Here is a 13,218-nt window from a genome sequence, read left to right on the forward strand (position 1 = left end):
GTTGCATCTGCTGCTCCTGGGGAAAGTTCATTTTTCTCACGCACTCATGAAGAGCTTCTCTGCTTTTTGCTGAATCTTCCTCTGTCTACCTTCATTCCAGTATTCTTTACTCTTTGCTGTGCTGTTAAATGCAGCAAGTGTTGAAAAAGCCAAAATGCAAGATTACCTATATTACAGTCAACCCCTGATTTTACTGCCGGCTTGAAAGCAGTCTGGAGTGTGTGGTGTCTGGAATGGTATCTTGCTGTGGCAGTATTTGCTGGAAAGAATCAGCCACCAGTGCCTTTCAGGAAGATTGCACAGCCCCACTGTGCACCCCGTGTTAATGTCCTGTTGTGTGGAGGCACTCTGTATATTCCTCTACAGGGGAACAACATCATTGCTCTTGGCTGTGGCTTCTGGTACAATGAGTAAGTGAAAGAGATAAGGTGAAACTAAACTCCAGTGAAAAGAATGAGCCCCTCACTTCAGTATAATCCCTGCCATATATCTGCCTAACAGCATGTTTCCTATTGACAAAATGCAAATGACATTTATTTTTCTGGTTTTGATTTGCTTACAGAAAGCAGCAGCAGTCTAATCCGTGCAGCAAACACTGAGTAACTTTATCTTCTGTATAAATTTTTATTATTGCTGTATAGAGCGCATCAAAGAGCCCAGTTTGAATGGGAGAAAATCACACTTTAAGTAAATGGTTATAAAAGCTGTTATTTTTCACTTGAAGTGATTATCTTCTAGGTTTCTGGTAGTGATTATGGGAAATTTCCAACTTCAGATAAATAACCATGACTCGTATCCATCTGTCATTCCTGAGCCCCATCTTCTGCCCCCACTTAACTGTCTTTGAGGCTTACCTAGTGGAGGGCATGTGACCAAAGCTACAGGAAAAAGCAAATACACAGTCTTCTAGAAAAAGAAACCTCTCAACTCTGAAGGAATGGCAAAATCTCTTCCAATAGACTTAGGCCGTGACTTTTGAAAATGCTTGTGTCCTGTGGTTAATTAGACCAGTATGTTAGTACGGGTCTCCAAAATACTGTGAGAGTGGTGAGAGCTCCTGGACAGTCTGAAGGGTGTTGCTGTGGCTGCCCCATGGCGTGTTGTGTTGTCATATATATTGTAGATGAAAATCAGCTGATTATAACCCAGCCTGCTGATACTCTGAACTCAAGGCTCTCTTTCGGCTTGTTTTGTTGAAATTGTTTTTTCTAACAGGGTACAGATCTGCATTATGCACCTGGTGAGGAATGAGTTGCCTTTCTCCTTAAAGATTCAGGGATGTTCTAAGTTCACTTTGCATCATGTTTTGTCACCCAATACACATGGTCTTTATGTATGCCCTCTTTCCAGTCTCACTCTTATCTCTTCGTTAGATTTGCATGTATTGGAAGAGGTTACCATCTATTTCCAGGTGATGCTTCTGTTTCGGAATACTATCCCATCTTCACTGTCTGTGTGCTGTCACTACCACCTAGTACAGTCACTTCCCTTTTCTTAAACCGCTGCCTTTCCTTGACTCTGATTGTCTTCTGGTAATTCTTCTCCTAATTTTAACTGTTGATTCAGTATATTTAGAAAAAAATTCTTGTTCCTCTTCCAGATTTTTTAGGAGCCTTAGGAGAGAGGTTTCTGGTCTCCTGGTTTTCTTTTCTTAGGGCAAGACTTCAAAGCAGGAGCTGAGTTGCCTTCCTAGGGTAGAGATGTCTGCAGATCTGTCTCCTGTCTAGATTAAAATCATGGTTATCTGTCATCAATCTCCTCACACTTGAAAATTAGCTCAGTGTTGTTGAGTGAAAGGTTATGAGTTATTTCTTTATTGTTAAGGACATTGTTGGTGTTTTGTTTTGTTACTCTGTCTTGCATCCCAGCCTTTCTTGGACTTGGTTCCTCTGTGGAGCCTCACGCCCAGCTGTTTCTTCCAGGCTCTTTTTGAGGTGTGACCTTTTCATGTAGTCTCAGAGCCCAAGTTCTCCCCTCATTACTAGTGCCACAGCTTACCTTCTCCTCCTGATGTGCTGTCAGATCCTAAATGCAAACTCTCCAGATGGGAAAGTCCCTCTGCCATCTCCGTCATCAGGAAGGTAATCATTATCACTATTTCATCTTGGTTTGCTTTCTCCACTGTTATTACACAGTGAGTTTGCTTTCAGAGCCCTGCGCTTTTTGTCTCTAGCACACCTTTGAAATTGTCACTCGCCAGTGCCGAGGGATACACTTGGAGCAGGTACTGGCTGTGCAGTTGCAGTGAGAGCTGCAGGTTGTGTCCTGCGTGAGAGAAATGTCGGGAGCCCCAGACAAGGTCGGGGCTGTGACCTGGTGCTGACCCCAGGAACCGGCACTGGCCAGGTGACCGGACACTGGCACATAGCAGGAGCCAAGGACTCAGGTATAAAAGCCCAGGGGTTCTGTTGTTCAGGCTCCCTCTCCAGAGGCACCAGATCAAGCTGGTTTTGTGTTATGCATCACGATTAAATGACTTAAAGGAACCAGAGATTTGGGACTCTACGATGGGAAACCAGGGTTTATCCGGTAAGGAAACCTTGTCTGACTGTGTGAGTGTGGGGTGTGCAGGGAGTCAAGTAGGGCGCCCATTGGGTCACTGTAGCTACCCACTGTGTAGGGGCTTCAGTCCCAGCAGTGGAAGTGTCTGGTCGTAGGAGTGTGACTGCCAGAGTGACTCCTGGGTAGTCAGACAGGAAAGTTTCTGTAGCACCAGTAAGATGTCAGTATGAGAAACCAGCCTTCACCATTTACATGTATGCTGGGACACAGAGTGGCATGTCTGGTTCTGACATGCAGCTTTCCTTACTGGGGAAGACTTGGATATACAGCTACCAAGAAGAAATTAGTGTTCTTCAAAACTTTGGTGCTTAAATAAGCAATCGTGGCATGGTTGTTAAAGACAAACAACTATTATGAGACTAAGTGGTGTCTGTTGCAGTTGAAAATGGCAGAAGTATTTGCTTTAGGTTACCTGACTTAGCCTGAGAAAGGCTACAGTCCTTGTTGTGTTCTCAATCTGGTGGGGGCATGTATGTTCCTTTCTCTCTCTTCTGTGATGGCATAAGCTCTTGAAACTTTGTGGTGGGTTGACTCAGACAGCACTGAGAACTACAGCTCTAGGTTAACTTTTTTTAAAGCTTGCTGCTCGCCTGTTGGAGTTTATGCAGTAAGAGAAAGACAGGAATTTATAGCCAGGGTTGAAGAAAGATGAGGCTATTTGCTCTGATTTAGATCAGCTTAAATCCTGTTGAGGACATGTGCCTTTAGGTAATCACAGCCATGTACACAAAGCAGCAGTTAGTTTGATATAGTGCTTCTGCTCCTGACCAGTGATACCATTCCATACTGTCATCATTGCATGGATTTGGACTCTATGATCTCTGTAGGTACAGAGGTTGTCATTTTGTATGGTTGGGTTTTTTTTTCTCGCTGGCTGAAACACCATTTTGCCTACCAGTTAATATCTGTTTATTGTTTGTTTGGGTTTTTTTTTTCACATAGCTCTTGCTTAAACTGCATTCACTTGCAAAGGTTGATTCTATGTCTGATCTGTGAGGTGAGACGTAAGACTACAGAAATATTAAATATTCTAAAAGTGCTGAGTGATTGATCATTGGAGGAGGGGCAAGATGATACAAAAAAAAAGCATTTTTTCTGCCCTTCTGTTTTCGTACTGCTGCATATTTGGGCATTGTTTTTGTATGCTGGGATATAAAAGAGGGGGGAGTGTGTCCTGTATCGGGTACCAACTCCAAAGGACTTTAGTGGGTTTTATGCCTATAAGTTAGAGCATACTTTAACCACTGCCATAGTGAAATGCTCCTAGAGCAACTGACATTATGGAGGTCTTTTTTTCAGAGAATTAACACTTTTACAGCCTCACAGTTAACTTCTGGCAGTCCTTGTGATTACTTCTCATTGGTGCAGCGCTTTAAGGGGTTGTCATGTGACACAACAGAACAGCTTGAAGTACCACTTGCCTGTGGGGAAATAACCTAATAGTGAATTCAGTTGTTTTCTCCGGACAGAAAACTGTGGGATTTTTCTTACATCATGTGTAAGGCCTAGATGAATTTGCCCAGCTAGTAAGGCTGAACATCCCAGAGTTTGCACAGCTAACCATCCTCTCTGAAGGCCCTGAAACGCAGATAATTCAGTACATCTTTTTGAGCAAGAAAATGTGGTTAACAGCAGCCTTTTATGACCCCTTGCATCTGCACAGTGCAAAAAAAGTCCTTGCAGAAACAAGTCTCAAAGAGCAATTAAAAGCTTTTGATCTTTGAAAGTAAATTTTCTGGTTCGGTGATTGGGGAACTTGAACTTAATTGTGGTAGATAGGCTTTTTATTGACATAGAATATCATGCGAGGAAATTTAAACCTTTAAAATTTAGCCCCTGCAATTGTTAGAAAAACAATAAAATAACCATAGTGTTTCTTGTTAAATGGAAGGGGTTTTTTTCATCACTTCTGTTGCTGTTTGTTACTCCTTTAAATTTGATGCTGAATGAATCAAACTCAGTCTTGCTGCTGTTGCATTTCAGGCATGATCTCAGTATTTTCCGGGCAGAATGTCAGCTTGGCGTGTTTTTTGGGAAATTGGAGTAGTATGATGGATCACATGAGCTTATTATCTTCTTGTTTACCCTTACTCCCCAATTAATTTCTCTTAGGTATATCTGTTTGATACGAAAACCGATGGCAGGTAATTACAAGTGTATTGTTAAATGAAAGACAGGAATAATGAAATCTAAATTCTGTCCCAAGATTTCTTGTAGGTCTTCTGCATTATTGTGCATAAATCATTTAGTAATTTGTTTTTGTGAAGACAAAAATAATGTTTTCCTCAGGGTGGTGTTATAGCAGTGTGCCATAGAATCATAGAATATGCTGTGTTGGAAGGGACCCATCAGGATCATCAAGTTCAACTCCTGGCCCTGCACAGGCCACCCCGGGAGTCACACCCGAGAGCATTGTCCAAACACTTCTTGAACTCTGTCAAGGCTGGTGCTGTGACCACTTCCCTGGGGAGCCTGTTCCAGTGCCCATACACCCTCTGGGTGAAGAACCTTTGTCTAATATCCAACCTAAACCTGTCCTGATATGGCTTCAGGCCATTCGCTTTGGTCCTGTCACTGGTCACCAGAGAGAAGAGATCAGTGTCTGTCCCTCCTTTTCAACTCCTGGTAAGTTGTAGAGCACAAAGGTCTCCCCTGTCTCCTCCAGGCTGAACAGACCAAGTGCCCTCAGCCCCTCCTCATGTGGCTTCCCCTCAAGGCCCTTCACCATCCTCATGGCCCTCCTTTGGACACTCTCTAACAGCTTTGTATCATTTTTATACTGTGGCACCCAAAACTGCCCCAGCACTCGAGGTGAGGCCGCCCCAGTGCAGAGCAGAGCAGGACAATCCCCTCCCTTGCCCGGCTGGCCATGCTGTGCCTGATGTACCCCGGGCACGGGTGGCCCTCCTGGCTGCCAGGGCACTGATGGCTCAGATTCAACTTCCCAGTGAGCAGGACCCCCAGGTCCCTTTCCACAGCACTGCTCCAGCTTCTCATTCCCTAATCTACACACACAACCGGTGTTGCCCTGTCCCAAGTGCAGAATCCAGCGCTTGCCCTTGTTAAACTTCACACAGTTGGTGTCCTTCAAAGGTATGAAAAATGAAATGTTTTTATCTTTCCTGCTTCTTTAAGGAAGCGGTGTGGATAGCTTTAGCTTGGATAAGAACAGCATAAAATCTCCATTTGACCTTCTTGCTGGGGAATGCTTCGCTTTCGAGGTGCATTAGTTCAGTAATCTAAAGTATTCCTTCCTGCTTATTTCTGCTTCCTTTTTCTGTTTAAACTGTACTAGTTTGGAGCTGTGTTCACTCTGCACTGTTAATGGCCCATAGCCTGTTTCCCTTCCACCACACTAAGTGTGGCGAGAGCCTGCAGACCTGCGGGATGTATTTTTGGTGTGTACTCAAGCAGCTGCACTGCTGCTGAGACAAGCAAATGTCGAAGCTTTAGTGAAATGCCCAGTCCCCCAAATATAGAATCGAGCCACAAAGTCTGCAGGATTAAAGTAAGGCTGTTCACCTTGGCTCACTTCCTGCACATGTTGTTGCAAGGAAAAAGCAAATGGTTGTTTATTAGGGAATGATTTAAAAGATTATATTTAATTAAGGTGCTTGCATGGCTAAGTGCTGAAATGCAGCCACCTACTACAGGGAATGTGCCAATTGCTTCGACTAATGCTGTAAGATAGTTAGAAGAAGATACTCTGTTCTATGGTGGGGACCCTGATGGATTAATTGATCTCCAGTTCAACAAAGGCAGCTTTTGCAGTGAGGAAGGAATGGGTGAATGATGGGCATTGGATAGTAGTCAGTATTCCTTGCCACAGTAGTTTTTCTGTGTAAATTAAAAGAAGCTATTCATTCTAGTGCTCTGAGAGGGTTTTCCCATTGTCTTTGACTTCCCTCAGTAATATTTAGCCTTTAATTTGAAGTTACCGTAGGAGTTTCTGATCTTTTGGCTAGGACTGATCCATTTTAAATCTTGAAAATGCCAGATACCAAATATACCACATCTCATGGATCATGGTTGGAAAACTGAAGGAGGGAAAGTTGAACCTGATCAATGAGCAGTTGCCTGAGTAATCACTAATTTACCTGCTGCTTCAGTGAAGAAACATTTTTCAGCACTTGTATTGCAGTGGGACTATCAATCTGCCTTTACAAATAACCCTCATAACTTCTAATATAGCATAAGCACTGTAAACATCAGGCAGTTTAAATGAGGATAGGGATTAAAACTGTTCAAGGGGATTTGAGTTGTCAGATAATCAGTAGCAGGTGTCCTTTACTTGTGGCAGATGGCTTAGGTGTTGTCAGAGGTTTTACTGCAGAGCAAGAGAGAGCTTGTCTTATTCTTTGCTTCCCAAAGCCAGCCTGAGTATGCACTGGCATGCTTTTCTTCTGTTCTGGCAAGGACCTTTGCAGCGAGCATAGGAAAGCAAATCAAACTGAAGACTGGCATTTATGCTGATTTATATGATGCACTTACGAACCTTCAGCTGCAAACAACTTTTTGAGTAATACCAGAAGTGTTTATTTGAGAGATGGAAAGTACACTTCATCTTCTTTGATGTATTTTCCTTACCTTTTTGGTGCTGTTAATGAGCAATCTTTTAATACCCTACATGCTTGAAGTCAGTATGGGCACCTTTGTCTTCAAAACTAGTGCCTTGTTTTTATTTTAACAAGGGGTGAAGTGCATGCAGTAAAGAGGTTGAGCAAGTTTGTTCCACAGTCTCTCTGGGTGGCTGTGAGACTCCTGACTTTCTCCCATAAGCACAGATCATCTCTGCCTTGTGTTTCAGTGCAGTGAGTGTTAAGCCAAGTCTGCCTTAATGCCACTGGTGTTATCTTGCTGACAACATACTTCTATTGCCAGTGAAGTTTGTGCATGCACGTGCAGAACTGAAGTTTATAGGCAAAGCAGTTTCTTCGTGCTTGGCTTTTGAATTCCTCCTCTGAGTGCATCACCTACATTAGTAGGTCTCTGTGAAGAAGACATGGCATGAGTCAGATGCTTCATGTCAATATAAAGAAGTTGGAAAAGAAACATTTGTGCTGAAGGGCTAAATTTACAGAAGGAAGTGGACCTGAAAGTAAGTGTTTGTAAGTAGTTTGTGTTCTCTGAGGAATCAAATCTTGTAATAGCCTACCAGTCACTTGACACTGCTTATTTGCAGTCTTAAGACCACAGAGGAACATCAAAAAGTGCTTGTTCAAGTCTGCTAATATTGCTCGTTTTTCTTTAGTTGTGATGTGTTTTCCTGGTGATCAAATATTGGCAGGTATTGAAGGTATGTCTTTTTGATGCCATCTTGCTGCAAATTCCAGCGGCTGACTCGCTGTAGTCTCTCTCCTTTTGTTTTCATAACATTTTGCAGATTTCAGTAGAGTTAAAACAGATTTCTGATGTGTTTATATCAAACCTGGTGTGGATTTGTACCTGGCAAGGGTTTAAGCAGAAATGAAAAATGAGTATGGAGTATAATGTGTGCATGGTGTGACAGGAAAGTATCATTAGTAACCATTCAGCCTCACAGCTACATACCAGCCTGATCAAAATAATGCTCTTCACATATGAAAAGCTTTAAGCAGCAATCCATTGAAAGTATCCAGTGAAGATCCCGTGATTCGCAGAAAAGACATGCCAGAGGTTTGGCATTGAAGAGTTCATGCTTCATCCTTGGTGATAGATGCTTTTTGCCAAGAGGCTGAAGTTACTGGCATTGTTCATGAGGGCATTGAAGACATAAGTGTCTTGTATTTCTTCCTCAAAACCTCCTTGGCCAAGCTGATTGCCTGTTTGTACTGATTATACTTTCTGGTATGGAGCTGTGTGATCAGTAATGATCTGTTCTGTAATGTGCACAATTCTCTGGAGTGCTTTCAGGTAAAGGTGGTTTTGTGAAGGATATCCTTGACTTGCTTTCTTAATACAGTGTGAAGTGCTTGCTCAGTATGACTTGTCCTTTAATTTATTTTTCCCTGATTCTTTTTCAGGAAATATTAAATATTTAAATACCAACATTTTTGGAAGTGGCTGCTAAAACAGATTGATTTTCCTTACTCAGTCCCCTTCAGAGTGAAACATGAGTCCGTTTTTTTCACATTCAGCCCAGATGGTATGCTGCTTAAAGTGAGCAATGTGTTGCAGTGAAAATGGACTACTTTCCCCTTCTTTCCGTCCTCCTTTACTTAACTGAACACATCCATGTAGCTCCTATTTGGGTTGAATTCAAAATTAATCAAAGAGGCTGCAGGGTAAGTATGTCAACTGTTGGAATGCCAGCTCTGCCAGATTGAAGGAGTTTCTGCTCCTGCCAACAGACAGTGCAGCTAGTTGGCTACACAAAACCTGACATCTTTATGGACCTTGTTAGAAAATGGACACGAGGATGTGGTTTGGTCCTTTCTGTGTCTGTCTTGAGTGTGTCTGTAACGCTGCCTCTCCTTGTGCGTGCACAGCCCTACATTGGGCTGTGTGCTGAGTGGGCAGGAACGTCGCATTCCTGAGGGCTGGGAGCTGAGGACTGCACTGAGGATTTCTTTGAGGGTTTTTTAAAATCCATTAGGAGAGACTTGCAAAGTATGAGGGAAGCAGAAGGAGTAATACCATTTAAAACAGTTCCACATGTGCCATTGTTTTGACAGTTTTTTATCCACCAATGGATTTTTTGGGCATGGAGTAATGCACAAAACAAGTTTCTAGATGTATTGGCTGTGGCTCTCAAATTGCTCTCTGTAACATGCAACTCTCCTAGGAGGTGATGGAGGTCATGTTTTAAGAGAAGTATTGGTTTCTTTGAAACTGGATTGAGTCAGAGTTCCGTGTTCCCATTTCGGAGCAAAGCTTGGGTAGGGCTATCTGCAAGTATCTTGATTTTCCACTATCTTTTGTTTGTTTGGTGAAAGGGTTATTAATACATCCTTGCTTTAAAAGAATATTTGGGATAAGGTTATTGTATGACAAAGGAAATCCTGTAAACAACTCACTGGGTAACAAAATTTGATACCTGTTCCTGGAATGTTGCTTCAATCTAATAGGATAGAAGTATGGTATTTATTCAAAGGAGTTTTTGAAAGGAACAGGGACTTGATAGTGCTTTTTTAGGGAGGTTGGTTCTTGTTCGTGCTTTTTGCTTTTTGAAACTCTAAAAATTTCTACAATTAGTTAGCTTGGTCTAAATTTTTTTCATTAAAGGAATATGGAGATCATGCTTTTCAGGCAAGATAACAACAGTAGATCTGATGGGAGCTGAGCTTTGGTTATTCTGCTCAGGAGGTGTTACAGTGCATCCAGTTGTTACGTTTTCTCTCAGGAACACCAGGATGCTTCATGGGGAAAAGGTAGTTCTGTAGCTGGGGCGGGTAGCTGTGAGACCTGCTGTTGGTTCTTAGCTAGCAGCTTGCCCACGTGGAGAAGTCTCACTTAAATGCTCACAGAAGGACTTTTCATTTTGAATAGGTGCTACTTCCACGTGGAAGGGAGCAGGGTGGATGAGAGATACAGATATGAGGTTAGATAAGAAGGTAGTGTAGAGCAATGGAGAGAGATGCCGTGAGATTGGCACCTCTTTGTTGTTGCAGCCTAAATGTACTGCCTTAGTTGCTTAGGTTCTGAGAGAGCAAAAGCCTTGGTAATTTCTAGTTCTCTTGTCAAGCTTGAATAAGCTCTGTTTTATAGCAGAGATTTATTCTTAGCCAGGGCATTCCAGTGTTGTAATATCTGAGAACTTGTAAATTCTAGTGAAAGTTATGGATATTACCAGGAAAGTCTTCCAGTAGTACCATACTGACTGGAAAGCTGCTTTTGAGGGGACTGTGGAGAAGGGAGTTAGAGTCTGCTGTTGAAGCTCTTACATACTTTATGACATAGAGTACATGGTATATTGACTGAACTTCTACATTGCAAAGAATACTGAGATATCTCCTTCCTATCTTGATCTGACAATGGCATCCTGTAATTTTGCAATACTGTGGTAGATTTCCTCCAGAGGTGGTGTTCGTGCCGTGGGAGTTGTTTGCTAATAAAAGGTTGTGTAAATGCTGACAGCTTCACTCTGCAGCTCTCTGAGTGTGGTGGTTTTCATTTGGTCATTACTTAGCAGGTACATGTCAGTGATACAAAGACTGATCTGAATGTGTTCAATTACTGTTGTAAGGGGGAAAAACGCCATAAGCAACAACGAAGCCCTCGCTGGTTGAACATAGAAGTGCAGAACTCGGTTAACAGTGATGCTGTAAGGCTGCACTAGCCTGGGGGTGCTTATTGACGAGCACCGTATCCGTTCAGTGCTTCATGGCAGGAGTAGCCAAGGATAAACTGTTGCCATTGCTGATTTAAATTCAGGGACTCAGGCACAAAGGCAAAGTTGGGGTGTAGCATTTCCCCAGGAGCTGCTGGGAGCAGTGAGGGTCCTGCCGGACTGGGCTGGAGCTGAGCTTGTTCCAGTGTGCTGTAGGCTGTAACAGTGTAGAGAACAAACCTGCTGTTATCTCCGTGGGAAGAACAATGATGCAGGGAATGAAACTGAGGTTTGAATGACACTCCTAAAAGATGTCTAATTACCAGCCACATGCCTGGGCATGCTTCTTGGTGGCCATCACTCTCTCTCTTTAAGGTGCTACAGCAGGAGAGTTACAGGTAGCTCTGGGTGTGTGGACAGTGGCTCAGATTGCCCCGTTGCCTCAGAAGACCTTATTTCCACCTTTTTTTTCTGAACTACATTATCTTTTTAACAGCTCAGGGCAAATTTCCATTAAGGCATCTGCTCTGTGCTGGTACATTCTTGAAACATCCCCAGGAAAGTCAGCCATTTGCAAGAAATAGCCTTTGAAAGGGAATACATTGTTTGAGACAGACATAGGCGTAAAGAGCCTACCTCCCTGAAGCATTCCTCTTGTGTCTTTTGAAGTAGTGATGTGAATCTTAGCAGTTTTGCCTGTGTCATGGATGGAGCATTTTGATATGTTGTGGGGGAGGAAGGGAACTGGCTACATCTGGCTGATTCAGGAGTTTCTGAAAAGCCTCATGCACTAATCATGCTATAAAGCTTATTATTTTGGTAGATGTGTTCTCCAAAGATGCCTGTAGAAAGCAAATTCCTCCCAGGGACTTCAGGAATGCTAGGAAAAAGGTCTTACCTGAAACTTCTTATCCTGATAGTTGTGATCTGCTCTGTGCCCTGTGCAGCACTGAAGAATGGGGCACTCTCCATGTTGTGTTCATAATGGTTTTCCTTGCCCTTGGTGTTCAGGCTTTCCTGGGAGAGGAAGGAGTTGGACTCAAAGAGCAACAGGAAGCAACATGGTGTAGGGGTTGGGCAGTAGGTTGGGCAGAACCAACCACAGCTCTGCAGTTCCAAAAACTTCCCCCAGAGTTCCAAAAATAATGTGCTTATTGTCAAAACAGATAAATGATAAGTAAATGGTTAAGCTTTGTGTCAGCTTTGTTTGTTCTTCCTGGTTCTGAACCATGAGGGTATGCAGGTTGGCAGGGAGGATGTTTCTGTGACACCTCCATCCTTACCTGGGAAGGTTTGTATTTCCGGGATTTTTGCCTACTCAAGTGCATGTTGCCTGGGACTAGTCTGGACTATGAGAAGAAGACAAGGGGAAGGATACTATTTTTCTTACTCTCTGCCTTGTCTTGCAGCTTCCCCCCAGCTCTGTGACAGGTCATGCCATTTTTATGCTTATTAAAGCCTTTGAGTGTCATTATCCTTCCTTCACTGAAGTTCGTGTTTCTGTGATACCTGCATTCCAAAAAACAATGCACAAAGTGAGAAAAAATTTAATCTACAAAGAGTAGATTAAAATGACTGAGTAGTGCTGTGTTTAACGTTGAAGGCAAAGCTCTAGATTTCTTTTTCTCACTGTTCTCTTGATTTCCAGTATCCTGCTACTGGCAGACTCAGTGTGCCAGCTGCCTTACTAGCCTGTGGACAGATGTATGCTAGGGGACTGTATGAACACCAAGAAGCTCAATTCTGACTTTGATCAGCAGCACTGTGTTTAAAACTTAATTGAAAACCTGGTACGAATGTCAGTGTGTTACCTTGTGCACAGCCCTTGGCTAACAAGAACAACAACAAAGTATTCTGCAAGCTAAGAACCGATCTGACAAAAGCATGGGAGGATAGAACTGAGTTCATGGGAGGATGTAGCCTCATCTGTTTTACTTCTGTTTAGACTGACCCTGTGAAGAGGAGAGAATTTTTTTTAAACAAACATTGCTTTGACCTGAGTATACATAGAGGCCGCATGTGTGTTCTTAGAAAGAAAATAGCAAAAGGAAATCTGCAAAATAGAGTGTGAGAATGGAGAACAGATAAAATGAGAATTTAGGAAAAAGAAAGTGCTAGCAAGTACCATGCTCGGGATACTGATAGGATAATGACAAAATAACCAGGGTCAGGGTCCATTTGTTTCATCTTCATTCAACCACTGATAAGCATCTCGCTCTGTGCTGCCTTTGTTAAATCCTCAATAAACTTACCTCTCTTTCATTTGTTGCAGACAGCCAACTGTTGCCTGGGAATAACTTCACGAATGAATGCAACATTCCTGGAAACTTCATGTGCAGTAATGGACGCTGTATCCCCGGGGCCTGGCAGTGTGATGGGCTGCCGGACTGCTTTGATGACAGTGATGA

The 13,218-nt window shown here is 42.8% G+C and overlaps 1 protein-coding gene across 1 annotated transcript in view; it reads left to right on the forward strand.

The window, feature by feature from the left end:
* The first annotated feature begins 2,507 nt into the window (after positions 1-2,507).
* The window catches only part of LDLRAD3 (low density lipoprotein receptor class A domain containing 3), an 83,357-nt gene continuing 72,646 nt past the window's right edge, over positions 2,508-13,218 (forward strand). Inside the window, exon 1 of the mRNA XM_017741603.1 lies at positions 2,508-2,529. Coding sequence (XP_017597092.1) covers positions 2,508-2,529 — 22 coding nt within the window. The remainder of the gene's footprint in view (positions 2,530-13,218) is intronic.

This window comes from Corvus brachyrhynchos, unplaced genomic scaffold (assembly GCF_000691975.1).
Source record: "Corvus brachyrhynchos isolate BGI_N302 unplaced genomic scaffold, ASM69197v1 scaffold115, whole genome shotgun sequence".
Taxonomy (NCBI): Eukaryota; Metazoa; Chordata; class Aves; order Passeriformes; family Corvidae; genus Corvus; species Corvus brachyrhynchos.